This window comes from Xiphias gladius, chromosome 15 (genome assembly GCF_016859285.1).
Source record: "Xiphias gladius isolate SHS-SW01 ecotype Sanya breed wild chromosome 15, ASM1685928v1, whole genome shotgun sequence".
Taxonomy (NCBI): domain Eukaryota; kingdom Metazoa; phylum Chordata; class Actinopteri; order Istiophoriformes; family Xiphiidae; genus Xiphias; species Xiphias gladius.
Genome location: NC_053414.1, coordinates 16925535 through 16948105, shown reverse-complemented (window position 1 = coordinate 16948105; position 22571 = coordinate 16925535). Strand labels below are relative to the sequence as shown.

General features: G+C 41.0%; 3 protein-coding genes across 3 annotated transcripts; 1 reads left to right on the top strand and 2 right to left on the bottom strand.

Moving 5' to 3' along the window:
• Positions 1 to 624: 624 nt before the first annotated feature.
• Positions 625 to 6577, bottom strand: rpl9 (ribosomal protein L9). Its single transcript, XM_040145325.1, has 8 exons — positions 6493 to 6577; positions 5819 to 5865; positions 5559 to 5674; positions 4816 to 4911; positions 4448 to 4580; positions 2887 to 2967; positions 1512 to 1641; positions 625 to 786 (listed from the first exon to the last, which is right to left on the bottom strand). The coding sequence occupies exons 2-7, from the start codon at positions 5862 to 5864 to the stop codon at positions 1535 to 1537; spliced, it is 579 nt and encodes a 192-aa protein (XP_040001259.1). The 5' UTR covers position 5865; positions 6493 to 6577; the 3' UTR covers positions 625 to 786; positions 1512 to 1534.
• A 1024-nt stretch (positions 6578 to 7601) lies between these two features.
• On the top strand, positions 7602 to 15434 carry lias (lipoic acid synthetase). The gene is made up of 11 exons (XM_040145324.1): positions 7602 to 7776; positions 8041 to 8216; positions 9284 to 9377; positions 10374 to 10454; positions 10818 to 10974; positions 11597 to 11654; positions 11750 to 11878; positions 12683 to 12828; positions 12929 to 12999; positions 13092 to 13203; positions 14424 to 15434. The coding sequence occupies exons 1-11, from the start codon at positions 7693 to 7695 to the stop codon at positions 14483 to 14485; spliced, it is 1170 nt and encodes a 389-aa protein (XP_040001258.1). The 5' UTR covers positions 7602 to 7692; the 3' UTR covers positions 14486 to 15434.
• Positions 15435 to 15523: 89 nt separating this feature from the next.
• Positions 15524 to 21712, bottom strand: ugdh (UDP-glucose 6-dehydrogenase). The gene is made up of 12 exons (XM_040145323.1): positions 21456 to 21712; positions 19460 to 19621; positions 18860 to 18961; positions 18546 to 18746; positions 18273 to 18470; positions 18024 to 18171; positions 17833 to 17927; positions 17603 to 17733; positions 17371 to 17510; positions 16609 to 16700; positions 16396 to 16506; positions 15524 to 16211 (listed from the first exon to the last, which is right to left on the bottom strand). Exons 2-12 carry the CDS (start codon positions 19619 to 19621, stop codon positions 16101 to 16103), a joined length of 1491 nt encoding a protein of 496 aa, XP_040001257.1. The 5' UTR covers positions 21456 to 21712; the 3' UTR covers positions 15524 to 16100.
• Positions 21713 to 22571: the final 859 nt, after the last annotated feature.

Genomic DNA, 22571 nt, shown 5'->3' with positions numbered 1-22571 from the left:
ACAAACAAGAAGTCTCAGAAGACTTACGATCTAGAATTGTTGATTTGCATCAAGCTAGAGAGGGTAACAAACTAATATCAAAGAGTTTAGATATTCAGTCAACAAACGGACTAAAAATGGAGACAATTTAGTTCTGTGGCTACTCTGCCTAGAAGTGTGCGCCTAACTAAGATAACCCCAAAGGCGCAACACAGAATATTCATTGACGTAAAGAAGAAGCCCAGGGCAACAGCTAAAGACTTGAGCGAATTATTGGAACTGGTCAACACCTCTGTTCATGAGTCTACCACACACAAATCATGGTGCATGGTTTTGTGGGACATCATGGAGGAAGCAAACATTATTCAAAGGTGCACAACACTAAAACACCACGGGTGTGAATAGAAACAAACCAAAAGTTAAACATCAGGGTGTATACATTTTTGATTTTTGACTTCCTTCCTTCAGTTCAAATTTTAACTGTAATTTCGTATTAGTTTTGACTTGATGGTAATGTCGATCAATTTCTAATCACCTTGCATTTAATTTCCTGCAAAACTAATTTCACAAGTGCTGTTTTAACTAGACCTGTTCTGACCTGCAGCCGAGTGAGTCAAATAAAAGTGGACCAACAACCTAAACAGATTAATTGGAAAAGTTGGTACTTTTATTGGTCAAAAGAGAACATATTGAACATTTATTCGGCATCTGGCTCCACCACAGTGGTCTTCTCGCTGATGTAGATGCCATCCAGGAACTTCCTGATGTCCTTCTTTCTTACCGTAGTTGCCTGCTGGATCAAGGCCGCTGAAAAACAGAGGAGCCAAAAGTGAGGGGAGAAAAATAATCACATGCAGCAACAGGTAGGTGGTTTAATTGAAAACATGCTACATTTACCAAGGCCTGACAGCCTGCATGACATGAGCAGTATTAAAAAGGAGATTTTGTTTCGTCAGAAAATAATCAAAATATCAAGATTTAACAACTGAGATTTTAGATGCATGCTGTGGTTGGTGTTGAACTAAATGTCAAAAAATGAGGCATCTGACAGAACACACACTGCACAGGGCTGCGCAATAGTTCAACATAGGTAACAGACTTTCAGTACATGCATAATGTGGTGAGATCATTAACATTTTACCAAACTTGAAATTTTCGATTTACATGTGAAGAGTTTAACTGTGATAGTAAAAGATTAAAACTGTTAACTGCAATTTCTTTGCCTACAGCTGCCATGTTGTGATGTGCCATCATATTCTTTTGTAACAAAGCGACTAAAAATAAGTGCGTTTTGGATTGTTGGTTGGATTAAAAACAAAATTTTAAGACGACATCTTTGGCTCTGGGAAAGCAATAATTTCAGTAATTTCTGACACTGTGTTGACAAAAAAAATAATCAGGTTAATTGACATTGAAAAAGGGTATTAACATATGGTTTTAATCATATTACCCAGAACATGCAAGGAAAAAAGAAGAACAGAAGAGTGATCCCCCTGTAGGCCACAGGGGAGGCTTTGATAGCATTGTCTAACCTCTATGATGGCAGATGTTACTTCTACTGATCCGGTTCCACTACTGTTCCCTTCTCAGACACGTAAATACCGTCTAAGAACTTTCTGATATCCTTGTTTTTGACTGTGGTGGCCTGCTGGATCAGAGCAGCTGGAACAGAGAGAGGTTGGGGTGATGAGCAGCACATCACACATCACACAGGGATCAGAATAACAACAGAGGAGGGTGGGGGGAGAGATGGAGGAAGACATCACTGGGAGATAAAATGCAGTCAGGAGGTACTAGGTGACAGATTTGTTGTTTAGGCTCTTTAATCCAGTGCACTGTCTGAAATGAAACAACTATAGGGTTTAAGATTCAGCTTTAATGTAACTTTCACTTCAAAGTCTACAACAGGTGTCAGTGTGAAAGTAATGTATTACCTAGTCAGTAATGAAATCTGACTAGGTAATAAAAATTGAACTGAGGTCCACTGATGGTGATTTTTGTACAATGTGTTTAATTTGTAGAGAATAAAAAAACGGTGCTGGATATTACTGAGATTACTGGTAACTGAAGTCAGTTGAGAACTGACTTCTGTTCACAGGATCCCGAGGTGTATCTGTGGCATTGAGTTGAGCAACAATTTTATTACGTCCGTTCAGGGCTTTAAAATATTACTTTTTGCTTGAAGTGCTCACAACTCAGCAAATGTCTAACCTTTTGACAGTGGGCCGTGAATTGATTGTGACTTTACTATAAAACTGACAAGCCAGAAAAGTTTGGGAGCCGCTGATTTCAGGCATCTCTGAAATCAAATCACTGCATTCTGAGAAATACTGATCGTGCTGGAATTAACTGATACATTTTACGTCACACAAGGAAGAGGATACAATTTTCTACATCAACATTTTTCATGATTTTAAAAGAAAACAAAATCGGTGCACATCAGTGGTCACGAGGAAGGGTATTACTTTATCTTCGGAGGAAAAGTAATACTCTCCTGGTACATAATGGCAGAAAAGTGTAAACAAACTCAGACAGTTCAGGGGAATAAATCTATTCTGTGGAACAGGAGGAAGAGGGATGGCTATACACGAAAACAGGATTTAATAGTGGTAGTTACTACACCACAGGATTGATGTGAAACCACTAGCCAGGACTGCAGACATCAAAGTGTTGCAGAAATGTCTACAGTTTGGGGAGAGGTACCAGCCCTCTGCCACTCACATGCCACCAACAGATTTCCTGTGATCTCGTGTGATTGTCTAATCTATTTGTTTGATAAAATGAGTATTTTACATCAAGCTGCCTGAACTGAAATCATATCAGGTGTCCTGCTTGAAAATATTGACAATTAATCTGTCATTATTGTGCCATATAGAACAGCTATTAAGAAAACAGTGGACAACGTACATGAGTTTGACACCAGCTCAACGTCATTGCCCTCCAACACCAGCTCGTCCTTCTGGGCAGCTGAGACTGAACAAATCACACCTGAAAGGGGGACAGGAAAAAAAGATTGTCACACAGGATCAAATCAAGTACAGCAAGTGGTGCAACGGACTGTAGATATACGGCGCACTTTAAGCCGAGAACAAGTCAAAACACTTCACAATGCCCCTCATTCACTCACACAGGTGGGGGTGGAGCTGCTATACAAGGAAAAAGCACATTGAGGTTCAGAATTTTGCTCAAAGACACCGCAGCATATGGAGAGGAGCAATGAGGATCAAACTACAAACCCTTAAATCGGACCCACAGCTGCCACACAGGAATTTTAAAGATTAACTTATTACATTTCATTACACTATCAATTCTGGTCTCATGCTGTAGTGTTCATTACAATGGGTTATATTTTTCCAGAAAAATGGTGTAATTCTGTCTAGACCCCCAAACCAACCTGAGAAATCTGTATTTAGGTTGGGACATCACGCCCCCAAAATATAAGGCAACATCACATTTGCTTTCTTTGGTAACTTGTGTCAAATGTATTTACAGGAAGCGTAATTTACTGTAAAATCCTTTCTTCACATTTCACTCTGATCACACGTTATCCTGCCTTCTTACTCTCAGCATCTGAGACAAATGTCATTAAATACGACCGGTCACATTCGAGCCCATTTGTCTCAAAACAGACTGCATTAGAAAATATTTCTTCAGTGGTTTACATTTTAGTTTTAGAAAATGAAAAATATATTTTGTGCAGTAGGGATGTGACAGTAACAGCTAAACTGTGCACAAGAGCCACGTCTATAGTACTTGTTTATATGGGAGGTCAGCAGTTAACCACGTTTTACCACCCACAGCTCGGGTTCAGTGACGTGGCCAGATATCCCAAGACAACTGAGACTGATCCAACTGTCTGAATTTTGCAGTACTGTTTTTAATAAAAAGGTAGATATCACTTTAGTATCTGATGTCTGGATCTGGATGTGGACAATGTTGAAAATCAATGAATAGCCCTGTTTTAATGGAGCATTGTAATTAAGTGCCTGACCTGTCAAGTATTTAATTCTAGAGCTGCAACAATTGATAAATTTGTTAATTAAAAAAAAAGATTAATTGTAACTATTCTGATAAATCGTTTGTCATTTCTCAAACAGTTGCTGTTTCCAGCTTCTCAAGTGTCAGAATTGAATGATTTTCTTTGTCACATATGATGGTAAACTGAACATCGTTGGACATCACCTTGAGCTGTGGGACATTTTAACAGGCATTTTTCACTATTTTCTGACACTTTATAGAAAAAATAATTGACAAATTAATCGTCAGATTAATCAATAATGAAATAAACTGTTAGTTGCTGTCCAATTTAATTAACTGGATTAGACCAAAAAAGACACCCCCAAAGTTTAAATTTACTCCACCACTTATGCCACATCTTAGAAAATTGGATCTTAAATACTTTAATATTTTTGGACCTTACAGATGTGTTGTATCAAAACTACAATATCACCATAACTTGCAGACTCACCGGGCCTCATTCGGACACGGCGGATGTACTTCTCTCCCAGGAAGTTCCTGATCTCCACCAGGGTGCCACTCTCCTGAATGACGACGTTGATGGGGAAATGGGCATATACAGAACGCATTTTGTACCGGAAACCCTGCAGTCAGACAAGAGAGAGAGAGACCCACTGAGCCGGACCATGAATGCAAACAAAATAAATTGCTCTCCAACAATGGCCAGCACGTGGCTTTGCAGCAGCGCAACAGAAACCGCAGTGACTACAAAACATATCAGTACCACCATCAAGGCTGGACACAGAGCTTAATATACCATTTTGACACTGGTCACAGTCAATTCCTCAAGACTTCAGAAAAGCTGAATTGAAATCTCACCAAAGTTACTCCCTTGATCATGTTCTGGACGTGGCTGCAGATGGTGCGGACTGTGGCCAGCTCTTTCCTGTTTCCCCACCATTTGTCCACACGCAGCTGAGGAGGAGAGCACAGCGACTCACATCACCTTCACTCAACTGGACTAGTGCTGATACAAATAATATGTCGGTCGATTAACAGAAAACTAATCGTCAACAATTTCATTTATCATTTAATTGTCATTTGTCGAGCAAAAAAGACATATGCTTTCTCCAGCCTCCTTAATGTTTGAATTTTCTGCCTCTCTTTTAAAAGTCCTTATAGTTTGAATTGTCTTTGGGTTTTATTGGTCAGAAGCCACTAGCAATTTGAGGACATCAATGACATTTCTGGGATATTACGATACAAGCTACTGCCATCTTTTAAACAAAATTTGTTGGACAATATTGAAAATATTGTAAATTTTAGTTGCAACAATCAGTGTATTACAACAAAGAACCAATCACCTGGCTGAGAATTTCAGTATCGAAAAACTGCTGAACTCTTTCTACGCTCAACTCTGAGTTGAGAAATTGTGACGTTCATTTTGACAGTCATCTGTCTCGAAAACTCGTATGTAAAAGCTCATAACAGCCACACACCTACTAAATTTATCCATCATCTCCACATTGTCATTTCATACACTTACTTTAACGGACAGCATTTTTCTCCATGCACTGCATTTAGACCAATTTTATGTACTCTGCCTTCTGGCTCATCCTTACCTTCTTCTGTTTCTTGCCCAGCAGGCTGAGCTCCAGGTTGATGTGGTTGAACTCTCTGGTGAGCTTGCCACGGGGCCCCTTTACTATCACCGTCCGCCCCTTCAACCTCACCTCGACTGCACCGCCACACAGCAGGAATAAAGTAAAACAAAAAACACACACACACAGGGTAAGAGGCCACTCTCCGTATAAGTTATAGAAGTTAAACACAAACGCTCAGGATCATCCTGATAAATCTGCAGAGACCACCACTGTCTTACCATTGTCGGGGATGTCGACAGTCTGACTGCTGAGAATGGTCTTCATTCTGTAAAGAGACGAACACAACGTGTTTAGTGCTCTGAAGCCTGTTCACACACTTTACATATGACAGCCTTATCTTATTGGCTACAGATTTTTAGGTCAGGTTAAAGTGTGCGAAGTTGTGCATGGCTAGCGTGGCATGTTGCACACCAATCATGCTAGAATATGAAACGTGGTCTGGTGTTTACACAGGTTTTTGATAGAAATGTGTTCACTGTCAAACTGAACGCAGCCACACTGGGACATCTCAACTAGCACTAGCGCTAATGCTAACGCGGAGCTAACATCAGGCAGTCAGACCGGTGTTTCACATGTGTATTACTACACAGTGTAACTTCTCCAACACGTTAGTGACTGTAAGTGACAACTGGAGCCGCAGGAAGATCATGTTTTAGAAGTAATATTGTTAAACCCGCCGCGGCCCTCAGCAGCGTCAAGCCTGAACAACAGACAGCGGGAAAAACAACTAATATATCTCCTCAAAAACCTAAAATGAAGCCAAAATACAGCCTGTGTTGTGAAACACAATGCTCTCCGCGTCTGACAGTTTAAAGCTAAAACAAAAACATGTTTAATTGACACAGATGGAGTTGGATAAAAACCCCAGGAACAGTTTCTCAGCTATCCTCACCTCGCCGGTAGCAGAGGAAAGGAGGAAGGAAGGACGTCGCGACGCTGTTGTAGAGCACGTACGCGCCGTCATCAGGCATTACGAGACGATCTTATTGATGATCGCAAATTGTCGAAGTAAAGATCGATAATACTGAAATGTAGCAATAGACTGTAGCTGTAAAACTGGGAGCAAATTCCAACTAAACATATTTAAGTTGTTCATTCCTTTCTAGTTATTACTTGGATCTTCTTCCACTTAGCGTTGCAGCATTCGGCCGATTGGGAAAAAACGTTCACGTCGGCCTTATCTGAGATATTCTGAAATTTTCACCGCTTTCTCGCTCTGTGAAAAAAAAAAGAACTGAACAACAAACAAATAAACAAAACAAACAAAAAAAAAAACACGGGAGCGTTAATAAACAGATGGTGAAATGGCTCCAAAACTACCCTTGCTCGCAGTTACTTTGAAATAAAATTCAACATTATCAATAATGTAACCGATTTGGATAAATAATTCGATTTTTTTTAAACAACGGTTACACTACGTTTTTTCCCTATTTCTTCATTTGTTGTTTGTTCCTGTTGTTAGTCTTTAATATTGTCATCTTTCCTTTAGTTTTGTTTAATCTGTCGCTTATGTTTCGTTTTACCCTGGTCGTCCTTGTAAAAAAAAAACAATTTTCAACTTCATTAGGTTTTACCTACTTGAATACAGGTTAACTACGAAATAAATAAAGTCTTTAATACTGAAAAAAATAGCTAATTTGGCATATTTAGCTGTTGTTGGATTAATCAGTGAAAGCACCCCAGCAGACATGGGCAGACCGATCCCAGTCATGAGTCAAGCGATACTTGTTAATAATAATAATAATAATAATAATTACACCCTGGTCACACGAAAACCATTTTTACTATTAACAGAGAATCGTAAAAAGAAAATGCCTCAAATGCCTCAGAAGTAGCCTGTTAATGGAGTCATCTTATAGCCAAAGTTATATTATATTATATTATATTATATTGTAGAATACTAGCTGTTTTAACAATAGAAACTTTCGATGTCGGTCTTGGTATCGGATCAACCCGGTAACCCCAAGCCGGAAAAAGAGGAGGTTTTCCTCTGCTCCGACTCACACCTGACGTAACGTGAATACAGCACCAAGACCAAAGTAGCCGCTCGTCGAGGTTCGTTGCCGATGACAGTCTCCTGCTAACCAAAGTCATGGCGTTGCTCCAAAAAAGTGGCCGCGTCGCTGCTCGTTTCTCCACACACCATCTGTGGCTCACTCCCAGATGCATCCCACATGTGAGTATTTCCCCTCGGACAGTGTCCGGTCCACAGACACAGGCGGTGTGGGTGATCTTGTGAACGGGCACCGTCGGCGATGTGAAGCCTGTGTCACGGGCCTGGAAGTGCAGCCCGCGGCGGTGTGTGTTTTGCATCTCAGCTCTAGTGACTGTAAGGCTGTTTACAACCAAATACGAGGTCGTCAACATCGTGACGATGTGTGATTGTGTGAACAGACCCAGTAAAGCACCTGAGCTAACCCCCCCGGTCCTGCCCCTCCAGGTTTATGCGTGCAGCCTGTCAACTGTGGCCAGGTCCTCCCCAGACTTGGCCGACAGAAAGAAGAAACTTCTGAGCGACGACGGGCCCGATCTGCAAGACTTTATTTCGGGGGACCTGTCGGAGAAGAGCAAGTGGGAAGAGTACCGAGGCAACCTGAAGAGACAGAAGGGAGAGAGGTGAGACAGCAGAGGCACCGCGGCTGTGGGAGACAGGAGAGGGAAAGTGGGGGTTTTCAGCTCCTGCTGGTTCAAGAAAGCTGTGTGCGATGGTGGTGGGTTTGTTATCGGAAGGGTTCAAAGGCCAGATCAGACCAAACCTTATCGTCCAGACCGTGTTGAGCTGAATTAACACGAGGTTTAAGTGTCCTCGAAGTCATACTTTTAAGAGAAATTGTTTGAGGTGAGATGCTACCCGGACCTCCGTTTATTTATTTATTTGTTGCTTTATGTAAAAGGGACAGTGCACATTAGTAAACACTGCTGGTCATGTGCCAGAGAAGATTTTTCATCTGTGCACATGTGACAAAGTCACGGAATATAACATTAAATTAATGTCATCATTTACAAGTATGCACAGCAATAATAAAAATAGAAGAAATATTACACACATTTGAGTATAAAAAGAGTCCATTTTTAAATCTGATTTTGAATGAAGGGCATTTAACCTAGTGGGTTTGCTGTGTATTAGGATGATGCAATCTAATGTAAGTCATGTATTTGATCTGCACGACGCACGAAAGAGGACCTTTGGCATCTGTTTGAGAGAATTTGTTGGAGTGAAATGCAGTTTTGGTTTTCAGATTGTAATTGTTCTCACGAGATACAGTAGGTAGTGGGCTGACTGAGCAGCAACTTTCATGCCTGTTTCCTCAGGCTGAAGTTTTACTGCACCATTTGGCATCTTGTTTCTGTAGCATCATTCTTGTTCAGTAGGACTGCGTTAGGGCAGGTATGGATACACAGATAAAAAAAATGCCTCATTGATTTACTATACATGATTATTTTTCAGGTGACATTCCCATCGGGTTATTTTATCCTATATTATAATATTTTTTTCAGTTTGAATTTTTTTTTTTTTGGTTGTTTTTTCCTCCCCCTGTGGAATTTTCACAAAAGTTACTCCATCACAAAGCACAGTGACATATACTATGATAGCAGATTCTGTCCATATCGTCCACACCCGCATGGAGATGACACCACTCTTGCACATCTAATGACCGGCTCTGCTGTTGCTTTCGTGTCAGGCTACGTCTTCCTCCGTGGCTCAAGACGGAGATCCCCATTGGAAAGAACTACAACAGGCTGAAGAACACGCTGAGAGACCTCAACCTGCACACGGTAGGTTTCGTGTCTGCGGGTGCATAAATGTGTCGTCAAGTGACCCAGCTGCTTTTGAGGTCACATTTTAGAGATAAATGGTGTGCACAGACATATTGAGATGTCTCAAATGTGACCTTGGCATACAAGAGGTCAGGTGATTTACATTAGCATTACATCAGTTTTACCAGTTTCAGCTACTTGCCTTTCAAATACTGTTAACAATTTGGATATTTATTGTGAAGCACAAGGCTTTTATTTTACAATTTATCAACATATAATGTGTCTGATTGATGCTTCTTACACTGAGGACAGGTCTACAGGGTATCTGCAGGTCTTAAAGTCTTCAAAAAAAAATTGAACTCAGTTCCCTCAAAAAGGCCTTAGAAGGTGTTAGAAAGTCTTTAAATTTCATGCACAGAGCTGTTGAATATAATGTTTTGGCCGACATAGACCATACCATTACTTATAACTTTTGTCAGTGGGACAGTGGAGAGGAAGCTCATCGACTCATCGTGGACAAGTGTCGATTAAAGCAAACGTGGGCTTTGTAGTTGTTTTGTGTCTCTTCGTTGTCAACTTTGCGTCTCTGTGGTCATTTTGAGTCTCTTTGGGATAGTTTTGTCTTCGTAGTCTTTTAGCTGAGCTCTGTGACTTTCAAACAATAAAAATATCTTAGCAGCGACTTCATACAGAGGCTCCGGCCCTGTGGCCCCCGATCCCTCAACCCCGGGGCCTGTGCCACGTGTTATATAGAGCAGGGAGGTACGGACATAAAATGTGATATAAATGTTAATAAACTCATGTACTTAATAAATAGGTGAAAGCCTTATTGTTTTTTTTCTTCGACTGGTATTGCTGTGGAAAAGGTATTGACTTACACTCTCTGCCGTATTAAAAAGGTCTTACCAAGTCTTAAATTAAATTTGGTGAACACTGCAGAAACCACGGGTCCAAAAAATCCTGTGTCAGTTCTCGTGCATTTGAAGACGTGTGTCTCCATGTCTGCCTTGTCAGGTGTGTGAGGAGGCCAGGTGTCCCAACATCGGGGAATGCTGGGGAGGAGGAGAGTATGCCACAGCCACAGCCACCATCATGGTCAGTCTCCTGGCGCACTGTTGAAGCGCAGCTGAATTTACTGCCAGTTTTAGAAAAGCACTCAGATTTTCAACAAAGAAGCACTTTGATTGATGTACGCCTAGAACACTGTCCTTGTCTGCATGAGCTTAAAAAACAGTAGAAAGCAGGCATATACAGTATTTATTGCCTTATGAAGTGCTTCCACTTTAACAGAATCTCATTGATAGCTGTAAAAATCATAACCTAAACATTTAATAGAACTCTACCTGATGCCTGTGTATCAGTAACATATCACAAGAGAAAGACATTTCTGGACGGATTATTTGTCCCAGTCCTAGACATACATATAGCTAAGGTGTCTCTCTCTCTCTCTGTATATAGTTAATGGGAGACACATGTACCCGTGGATGCAGGTTCTGCTCGGTAAAGACGGCCCGTCGGCCCCCGCCTCTGGATCCAAACGAGCCCTACAATACAGCCAAAGCCATCGCTGCCTGGGGGCTGGACTACGTGGTTCTCACCTCGGTAGACAGAGATGGTAAAGGCCTCCTACCTCAGTCTGTCTACCTAACTCTTCCTACTGTAGGCGCTACTTTACTTCGTAGGCACCAATGAAACTGGATTTTTTTTATGAGGAAAAAAAGGAACCGCTCTCAAAGCCAGAAGGTAAACTAATGTAAGGATATTACATATTGTGGCTTTTGCTTGATGAATCAGAAAACCTGCTTTTTGGAGCAGATTCATGCACAGGCTCAGGGCTAGGTGACAGTGAGTAAACATTTTCTAACACACACATAGCAAGGCGCAGACCATGTAAGCTTCAGTACGAGTCCATCTCTTTCCGCACCTCTTTTCCAACAAACCGTGCTTTAGTTCCCAATTGTTTCATGACTACAATATCTTCCTCAGGAAACCAGAAACAACCTCAGATACCATATCTGAGGTTGTTTCTGGTGTCTTTACATAGGGTCTGTCAGTTAGTCACGTGACTTAGAAATCAGCATAAATACAAGGTATTCAAAACAACATTACAATTGTATTTTCCAAAATATTAATCCAAATAGATTTCTAAAGGTTTACAAAAACTAGAAAAGTCCACAGATTCAAAAAACAATGGCAACAATGGGCCGTTCTAATGCCACTTTATCCTTTTTGTGCAGATATTGCTGATGGAGGGGCAGCGCACTTTGCCAAGACTGTTTCTAACCTGAAGGAACGGTAAAATCTCCCATCCCTGTTGGATTTATCAAGGTGTTTGTATCTTAATATCTGGGGGAAATTAATAAACAAGCACTTTCGTCATCTCCATCCAGAGATCCTCAGATCCTGGTCGAATGTCTGACCCCTGATTTCCGTGGCGACCTGGATGCAGTCGAGAAGATCGCCCTGTCAGGGTTAGATGTGTATGCCCACAACGTGGAGACAGTGCGCGAGCTGCAAAGGTACTCAGACTTAACGTATTGCTTCTGTATTTTACCGGCTTGTAGCTCCACTTTTTATTTTCTTTTGTTATAAGATGATAAATGCTCAAAGCCTGAAGCTAAGACACTAATTTCTGTTTTAAGCCCAAAATTCATTCTCTCTTCAGTCGGACTTTAGTGGAATCTAATCAGCCAACAAGCTTAAAGACTAACGGGGTTTTTTCGGAAAATGGGAACAGCAAACTGTTTCGTTGTATTGTCTTTTGCAATATATGGTTTTTACATTATTATGCGAGAGCAGTGTAGTATGTGCCGTGTTTGTTGTCTAACAAATGTGACAGTAGTCTAAAAGTTGCCAATCAGACTTTCTGATGTAAGATTTCCTCCGGAGATGTTTCAAGACAGATAAAAATACTCTGCTAAGCACAACAATTTCAGTGTGATATGTTTTTTTTTTCCACAAAAAGTTGAATTAACAAGTTAAGACAGTCTTTTGTGTCGTTGTTTTAGTCTATGTGCATAAATAAAAAGTTGCAGCGTCGGTTACAGCTCCGCCACAAGAGGGGAGTCAGTCACAGGGAAGGAGGACGGTAATACACACACTGACCAGCAGGTGGTACTTAAGAGCCATTTACCTGCTGTCAGTATAAATACTAGATGAACTGTAGAGTGTGAACACAGGAGGGACACGCTGTAGAGGTTTCCCCCCTTGGTCATGCTAATTGTTCCCAGTAATCTTGGTATATATTGTCAGTGGAGGGGTATACAGTATATTTACCATTTTGACTATTTAGTTCAATGTCTCTCTGTCCCATCTGTTTGCAGGCACGTGCGTGACCCCAGAGCGAACTTTGACCAGTCTCTGCGTGTCCTGAAGCACGCTAAAAAGGTCAGACCCACCGTGCTCACCAAGACCTCCATCATGCTGGGACTGGGGGAGACAGACCAGCAGATGCTCGACACCTTGACCGGTGTGTACGCCCACTAGTCACACGCAGACACACTAAAAATCATTGTGATGCAAAGTACGGCAATATCCTGATCGCACTGTTGTTGCTGTTGATGCTGCAGAGCTGCGAGAGGCAGCGGTGGACTGTCTAACACTGGGGCAGTACATGCAGCCCACTAAACGCCACCTAAAGGTGAGCACGTTATAATCTGCATGGGATTCCCGATTGACTACGGCAGCAGAGAAAAGCCAGTTGGTAAAGTGACGATGTGTGTCTGGGTTTAGGTGGAAGAATACATCACTCCAGAGAAGTTTGCCCACTGGGAGAAAGTCGGGAACGAGATGGGCTTTGTTTACACAGCCAGTGGGCCACTGGTGCGATCCTCCTACAAAGCAGGTGAGAAACTCCATATATAGCACACACCCCATACATGCGCAGGTCACGGAGAGTCCAGTCCAGTGACATATAGGATTACTTTATTTTATACCCATTTCATTCTACAGTTAAAGCACATTTTGTGTTGTGAGCAGAAACTCATTAAGAGTGACTCATTGTACACAGAGTGAAACAGCATCTTAAAGGGTCAGTTCACCCAAACCGGCAAAATATATACCGTATATTTTTCTTACTTAACTCCCAGTGGTATCTAGACATGCAGGTGGTTGGGTTTTTTATAATCACAGGTTTTGAGATTTCTGCCACCACACTAATACAACGTATGTGAGTAGAGTTTTGCTTACGCTCCCGAACAAGTTCACAGAAATGTCTTTCCAGAAAGAGTCTCCAAAACTGTGGATAATCCACAGTGATGTTTAGGGACTATTTCTTCATAGAAAGTTGTTCACATCAAAAGTATTTGACAGTGAGGTTTGTGGATTATCATGGCGATGAGGAGATTGTTCCTGCAAGTACATGAAGCTGTTTTTAAATTTTTTCAAAACAAGTGTAATATTTCACTGCTTTCAGCGCCCGGAATAAAAATCCATTCATGTTCATTGAACTGTGGCGGCAGCAGAAATCTCAGGGACAAATGGTTAAAACCAGCTGCACCTCCAACAGGAAAATGGAAGGTGGGAGGGCATTAATGAAATTTACAAAATGAAGATGAAAGTATTAGGAGTTTAGCTAATTTATTAGAGTTAAGTTAAGGATAAGAAAAAGAGACGTTATACAGAGAGAATTGGAGGTACACACTCAGGTCCGATAATCAAGACTATCATCTACTACATGAATGTAGAGAAGAAGGTGCAAATACAAGAGGTTTGTAAGTTCCATCTGCCCCCCCCCATTTCATTTACATCATTTATTTTGAAGGGTATTGCAGGGGTGTGGGGAGGGAATGGGGGTAAGAGACATGATTTTCTGTGATGTCTTTGGGAAGTAATTATTGCAATGAATAAGACCTATAAAATAAACAGAAAAAACCCAGAATCTCTGGCTATGATACCACTAGAGTTAAGTGACGAAATGTTCTCTTTATATTGTCACAAAGCCAAGGTCTTAAGATCTTTTTGACAGTACTACCTCAAGCACTTAATGTAAAACAAAAGTAGAATAAGATTTGAGAAGGAGAATGTATATCTTTTTTTTAATCTGTATTTTCTTTCTTTTGACAGGCGAATTCTTCCTGAAGAATCTACTGAAGAAGAGAAAAGTAGAAGTCACTATAGCAGAATGAAAAGCACCAAACCAGCAGCTTCTGCAGTCTGCCCTGCATATTGCTTATACCTCGTCCATACCTCTAACTACACACAGTTGCATAATCAGCTTTACTCCTGCAGCCCCACAGTGCATTGTTGTAAGCCGTAGCACAGGAAACACGTTTATCATAATTAGTAACAAGTTGTGCAATTTAAATAGAAATAAGAAAAAGCAGGTGGCATTCAATATGGGGACAGAAGTGATGTGGCAAGGCTTGTGTGCGTACAGGGACCATTCGGTTACTTCTGTTTCTTTCCAGCGCACTTGTCCTTTACTGTGACAAACCAGAGGTCCACAGCACATTTTAGGAAGAGGAGAACAAAAAACAGTAAGAAGCCTGCAGATATGTAGATAACCAAGGTGTAGACTTTGTCCACGTAACCCTGCCAGGAGAAAATACAACCTGGTGTGAGCAGCAGCTGTAATTTGCCATCTCTGCACCTCAGGGGCCCTTAAACCACATCCACCATCAAATCCCTCCCCTCTGAGGCCCTGGACTTCAGGTGAAGAGCTACTGACCTTTAACAGCAAGCTCTGTTTATGAGAGCTTTGATGTCTGCAGTTTCAGGACTGAGGATTTAATGAAGCAAGAGGTTTTTTTTTCGTTTTTGGTTTGAGGATTCTTACATCAACTCAGAGGTAAAATGAAAAATGGTACTAAAACAAAACTCTGCCTGCCAAGGACTCCCTTTAAACTATCTATTTTATTACATTTGAAATAGAAACAAGTTGAACCCAAATTGGCCTTTCGTCAGGTACATCAAAAGACGTACTTTTGATTCCTCTATCTAAAGAAGGGGAAATTTGGGCTCAAAATGTGCTTTTTCTAATGAAATAAAATGTAAATTTTACACCTGGACAAGAAAGATGTACGTTTATTTTGCACACTGACTGTTTAGACAAAACAAATCTTTAAAATGTACATTTATATTAAAGAATTAAAACTACTCAGTCCGCATTGCTGGTTTTCACTTGTGTGTCACTACATCGGTTTAGAATAAACAAGAGGCACAAATGAAGGACACACATCACATTTTATTGCATTGGCCCTTTTAGTAAACAGTCACTGATACAGAGGACACATACTGACTAACATACAATTAGTTGATGTATAAAAATATTTTAAAAATAGTGTAAAATTTTGCAATTTAGCAACAATACTTGATTATATAATAAGTACTGTAAGAAAGTAGACTCACTAAAAGTGTTCATTTGAAACTGACTACAACAGACTGCACATATAACTGCATCTGAAACGTTAGGCTGATAAATGATCTATAACATGTAATGTATAAAAAACAAAACAAAAAATAAGAATGTTTCTGTGTCTGGAATGATTCATCACTGAACGTCTTCCACACAGTTTTGGACTTAGCGGCTTAACAAAGCTCTTCCTCTTGCCCAACCCACCGCAGGGGAGCAATTAGTCGCATTGTTTGGCTTTTTGATCGATAGGCGTGTACCTGTGTAACAACAGGGAGGTGAATGACTTTGACGTTTCACTAGCAATACAAAAAGGTTGAGAGAGGTGGAATGAGTTTGTGTGTGTGTGTGTGTGTGTGTGTGTGTGTGTGTGTGGAGTGAAAGGAATTTTAGACTTTGGCTTTCTTGGTGGGAGGTTCAGTGGCACTGATGCGAGGACAAACAGCTGCCGGGGTGTAGGGGATTCTTCTCACCGTCACCTTCTTACCGATGGTCTCGATCTGCAGAGAGGAAAAAAAAAAAAAAAATCAGCAAAATAACAGAAGCTGCGCTGGAGTTGTTACTTGTGGCAGTCAGTTCGTCAGCTGACTTCCCCCCCCGTTTCCAACTGTTACACATTCGTTTTGTTTTTTTTTTGTTTCTTATGAGAAGTGTGTGTGAGGTTTTTGTTTTCCGTCTGCTCACCTGGAAACCGATGTTCTGGAGGTGGGTGTGGAGGTGGTCGAGCACTCTGCGACCATCAAATATAAAGGCTGGCTTCAGCATCTTCTTGTAGATCTTCTCATAGTCCAGTTCCTATGTCGGGATTAAAGTGGTACGAGTTTGAAATTAATGCTCAAAGATTCCGTCAAGATGAAGGAGTTTATAAGATGGAGGGAAAAAAAGTGTTATTCTGACCTTAAACATGTCCCATTCAGTGCAGATGACCAATGCATGTGCACTCTGACAAGCCTCATAAGGGTCTGAGGTTACAGTCACCAGCTCCGACACTAAAAAAATATCCAAAATAAATGACTCAAATGTTGGAATTCTGATCATCAAACCATTTAGTTTCTAAATTTATTACTGACTAGTTATAAGCTGAGTGTCTGATTTTTCATTTTACAAGGGCAGTCAAAATTTATTAGGGAAAACTGGGAAGTACTTGGGTTTTGCTGATAACAATTTCTGGACTTCCTTCTTAACATATGGTACCAATGATAAAAGTAAGTTCTATATAAAGGCTATAACTAACTCATTTTTATTTGTGATTAATCTGCCAGTTTTTTTCTCAATTAATCATTTGGTCTATAAAAAACAGAAAATAGTGAAAAGGCCAAAACCCAAAGACACTAAATTTACTAAAGTAGAAGGTGAAGAAAACCAGCATAATATTCTCCATTTAATGAATTGGTGTATTTTTTTTGGGTCCTTTTTTGCATTTTTTCTTGAAATTGCTGCAATTAATTGCAGCAATGCATATCTTTAACAGCCCATACTCTCTCTAGGCTGCACAAGGTATTGTAAAGTTTCTCCACACAGTACATTTAATACTTGTCTATGACTTTGTATGATGCTTAATATCACACATGCCAACAGGTGACACACACACACACACACACACACACACACACACACACACACACACACACACAGACACACAGACACACAGACACACACCTCTTTCTGGATTGTCCTCTGAGATGCTGGGCTGGGAGAGGTCATGAATGATTTGCTCTTTAAGAACTTTGGGGTCGTAGATGAACAGCTTGGCTCCCTCATCCATCAGATATTTAGAGATGTAGATACTGGACGACTCCCTGGAGTTGTGACACAAAAACGCGCGCTAGTAAGGCTAGTGTCAACCTGAGAAGGAAAATGTGAAAAACAAACAACACGAAAAGAGACTCACCTTGTGTCACCTGTGTCTTTTTTGAAGGAGAAGCCAAGTAGAGCAATCTTTTTGCCAGTAACAGTGTTGAAGAGGCAGTCAATAATCCTGCAGGCAAACCGCCGCCTCTGGTACTCGTTCATGTCTATCACCTGACAAAACACAGACAGACATTGAGAATAAGGTAAATACAGACAGAAAAGACCTCCGGAAAAGTCAAAACTGAGGTGCTATGCTGTGTAGTTCCTGACCTGCTGCCAGTAGGAGGCGACCTCAGGCAGGTTGAGGGCCTCGCACAGATACACCAAATTCAGCACGTCCTTCTGGAAACAGCTTCCACCAAAACCTGACCAGGGTGTTACAGAGACAGAGAGTTGAAAGGCAAAAATGTATCTCCTTACGCAGAAGCTCACTTTTAACCTCTTATGGCCATGTCTCTTACCTACGCTGGCTTTGAGAAACTTGCTGCCTATTCTCTGGTCCATGCCAATCGCCTTGGCGACCTCCTCCACGTCGGCTCCGGTGGCCTCGCACAGAGCACTGATGCTATTGATGCTGCTGATTCGCTGTGCCAGGAATGCATTGGCTGCCTACACACACACACACACACACACACACATTTTTTTTTAGATTGTACAATTACAAAATACATAGCCCACTTAAAAGACGTTAGTGGCAGCCCCAGACTCACCAGTTTGGACAGCTCGGACGACCACGTGTTGGTTGTGATGATTCGGGCTTTGGGAACCCACTGTTCATAGACAGCACACAGCGCTCTGATTGCTCTTTGACCTTCAGCTGTTTCGTCTCCACCAATCAGGACGCGGTCTGGCTCCTTCAGATCCCGCACCGCTGTTCCTTCTGCAAGGAACTCTGGGTTGGACAACACCTAAAGCAGTGACAGTGACTTTAGAAACATGCAGCAACAGATCTGAGAGTGTTTTATACATGTGATTATACACACTTGTAGGTTGAGGCTGGGCTTGGTGTTGGCATCAAATATCCGTCGAATGCTCTCGGCAGCTCGAACCGGGACTGTGCTCTTCTCGGTGACAATCTTGTAGCCATCAGACACCTCCACAATCCGCCGAGCACACGCCTCAATGAACTTTAGGTCTGCCGCACGACCCTTTCCCATCCCATAGGTCTTTGTTGGGGTGTTAACCTGTGGAGGAGGTGTAACCATTGAGTGTTGGAAATGTTAGATTTATTTCTTTACCTGTTCAAACAGCAAGAACAGCGTTGGCGTGTGCTGTCAGGGGAAACCGACGGACTCACAGAGATAAAGACGAGGTCAGCTTCCCTGATGGCTGAGTCTATGTCTGTAGAGAAAAACAAATTTCTCCCTCTGCAGGATTCAACCACCTCTTTCAGGCCCGGCTGGAATGGGAGGAAGTGGAAAAACGAGACAGGGAGGGTGTGTCAGTGAATGTGTAGGAAAAAATGTGGCACAAAAAGTTACAAATATAATACAAGTTAACAATTCATTAACTGCCCTTTACGCTAGTCATTCTTGGTGATGTAATACCCTGTGGTAGCGGTGGACACAGAAGTTACAAAACAGTCTGGAACTAATTTATGTTTCATTTTAGCCCATGAAGGAGTAATATTGTACAGAAGCATTGCCAGTGCCTAGCAACATCTACTTTTTCAACACTATGATTAAGTTTAACTAATGAAACAACTGACGGCTCTTTCAAGATATATGGAGCTCAAAAGGTGAGATAAGAATGTAGGGGAGAACACACATGGCCTATCAGTGCTCCTAATAAAATATGACCCACTCCTTGTTAAAAGTTTTACTGGAAAAATCACACACTTGATCCTGTTATAATACACTTAGCTCAGTTTTCTTGAATAATAACATTTATATGCTACCTCATATATGGGGAGGGTGTCTGAGTTCCAGGCTTTGATTCGGGACTCATTGACATCCACAACAGTTACTGTGATCTCTGGACACATCTGGGCGATCACACTGCATGTAGGGCCTCCTACATATCCAGCACCAATGCAACAGATCCTTTTTATTTGAAACATCTGGAAATGAAAAGACAGACTAATGATTTGAAAAACATAAAGCATTAGAGACACGATAAACTTTTAATTACAGAGTTTTTCAGTTCACTTTTTTCTGAATATACTTCCCTGTGCAGATAAACTCTAAATAAAAACTTTTTCCTGTCCATGTGTACTTAGATTTAATTAAAGCTACAACTCATGATTATTTTCATCACAAACTAAGCATCCAATTATTTTTTTAATTAAATTGACTAGTTTTTTTAAATTTATTAACTGTCAGAAAATAGTGAAAAAGGCATAAGTGACTTCCTCAGGCTACTTCTTTCTTTCCAAAAAAACAAAGATATTCAATTAACAATGATATAAGTCAGAGAGAAGCAGCAAATTCTCACATTTGAGAAGTTGAACCCAGGGAATGTTTGACATTTTTGCTTAAAAATGACAAACAATGAGTCATCAAAATAGATTAATTTCCTGTTGACTGACTAATCAATAAATCGACTATTAAAAATGTATTTTCCATTTGCCCATTTGCTGCATCAGAAAAGTTAGTTTGGTTTCCTTCATTCTAACAATTAGGTTCTCATTTTGAATAGTTCTGCTCTAACCAGTTAACATGGTTTTTGGTTTTATTCTTTTTTTCATGAAAAAATGCAAATCATTTGCTGGTCCCAGCTTCTCCGTTAGGAAGATTTGCTGCCTTTGTGTGTCTTAAGAGACAGTTAACTTAATAGCTTTAGGCTTTTGAGTGTTGGTTGATTATAAGCAAAAGACATCACCTTGGACTTTGGGAATTTGTGATCGTGAAAATGATTAGCAGATAACTGATAGTGAAAATATTAATTAGTTACGGCCCTATGCTGCACTGTACGGGGCATTTCCATTCCTCTGTCCATATACACCCAGTTGGCCGTTTATTGAGTTCATCTAGCTAAAACTAATGGAGTCTAATCCAACAGTCCTGTAATAATGCCAATCTTCGTGAAGGTTAAAATGTTCAGTCTTTACTGGAAGTGTTTTTGAGAGGTGTCGATTCAACTTTAATATCATTTTAGTAGCTGTAGTTTGTGGTGCTGTGTTCAACAGAATCATTGCATTATACAGAGAGGCGTTTGTGTTATTTAGTCTGCCATCAGTGATATAAATAGGGTGGATAAAATAATGAAAACATCTGTCAGGATAAAGAAGTACAGTTCAACAGTACCACAAACTGCAGCCTCCAAAATGACCATAAAGTTGAATCTACACCTCTTTAACGACTGTTTCAACAAAACTGAACATTATAACCTTAAGGGGGGATTTATTGCAGGACTGCTGTATCAGACTGCATTAGTTTTAGCTAGGTGTTCCTAATAAACTGCCAACTCAGTGTATTTTACTTTGCTAATGGACGCCCCGACTTTATGAAAGTAACCTCTATTGGTCTGTTTTAGTACAAGCAAAGGTCTATCTGAAAAGTTGAATTTTGGTTTCCTTCTAGCAGTTGGATTTTCGTTCCGTCCCGTTCAGACGTAATGGTTCACCGCTGCCACGGCGATCGCTACCAGTCGCACCGTTACAGCCTGGTAGAAGATAAAGAGCCTTTCACTGCAGCTCAGCCACGTCTAGCACAGGATGAAGAAGGACCATTTATCCCGCATACCTTTCCGCCAATTCACGTCAGCTGCGCTACAGACCGCGCGTCACCGCTGGCAGAGTAGCAATGCACACGAACGGGATCCTAATGAAGCTGGTTTACCTCGTTTTCCTGAACGCGGAGCGAGCGAGCTCAACACTAGAAACGAATGAATGGGCGTCTGTGTCGGACCAGCTAGCTGTCCTGGCTAGCAACAGTTAGCTAACGTTACATTACCTCTGCCAACTCGACAGTCAGTAACTCCAGGAAAATGCCGACTACGTTCCCTCCTCGGTTAAATGTGCCTTGTCGAGACAAACGTCGAGTCCGGAGCTGCTGTTCTGTTGCAAACTATACGTGTCTGTAACTCGGGCTGAACCAGCGCTATGCGGAACAGAAACTCCCCTCACAACTTTTTAAAGCACCACCTTCACCTACGCTGAGGTACAACCGCATTCTCCAAAACACCGAGGAACCGCAGGGATGCTTCCGGTGTGATATTTTCAAAGTAAAAGCAAAGGTTTATTCTGCCTTCATTGATATAAATGGGCTATACACACTCAAATGGCAGTTTATTATGTACACCTAGCTATAAGTAAAGCAGTCCAATACAACAGTGCTGCAGTAAATCCTCCCTTCATGAGGATTATTATTATTAAGTATTATCAAGTATAGGATTATCAGTTTGCGTTGAAACCATTTTAAAGGGGTGTTAATTCAACTGTATAGTCGTTTTGTAGGATGCAGTTTGTGGTGCTGTTGAATAATATTGCATTATACGGAGAGATGTTTCTGTTATTTAGCCTACCCTCACTGATAAAATAGGGTGGACAAAATCATACAAACACCTGTCCTTACAACGCAATACACTTCAACAGCACCACAAAGTACAGCCTTCAAAATCATGGCCGGATTTACCTGTTAAAAGGCCGCTGGGAAAAAAGTTTCACTCACTGGCCCCCTGCCGAATCTCTGATTTTCTACCATGCTACCTCCAGGTTGCCATTGAAGGATAGGTTCACATTTTTTCTAGGCTGTCTTGAAACGATATTCAGCTGCCTGTAGATTTGAAACAGGTTTTGATTGCTGTAATCATTCCTCCTGTTCATCGTGGCCACGATTTCTTCTTAATGTGATTTTAATGTAAGCGATAACTACTAACCCACTTTGCCCTGTTGGAAATCCAGCCTTGTTCAAAATGACCACTGTTAAACAATCTCACTGCAAAGTCCATTTAGTAGGTGTTCTGGAGCTTTTGACCATGTCACAATTGCCGTGGAAATGTAGATGTTAAACCATTTCTATATTGTGAGCACATCTAGGACTTCTGATCCATGTTGACTTAAAAAGTGA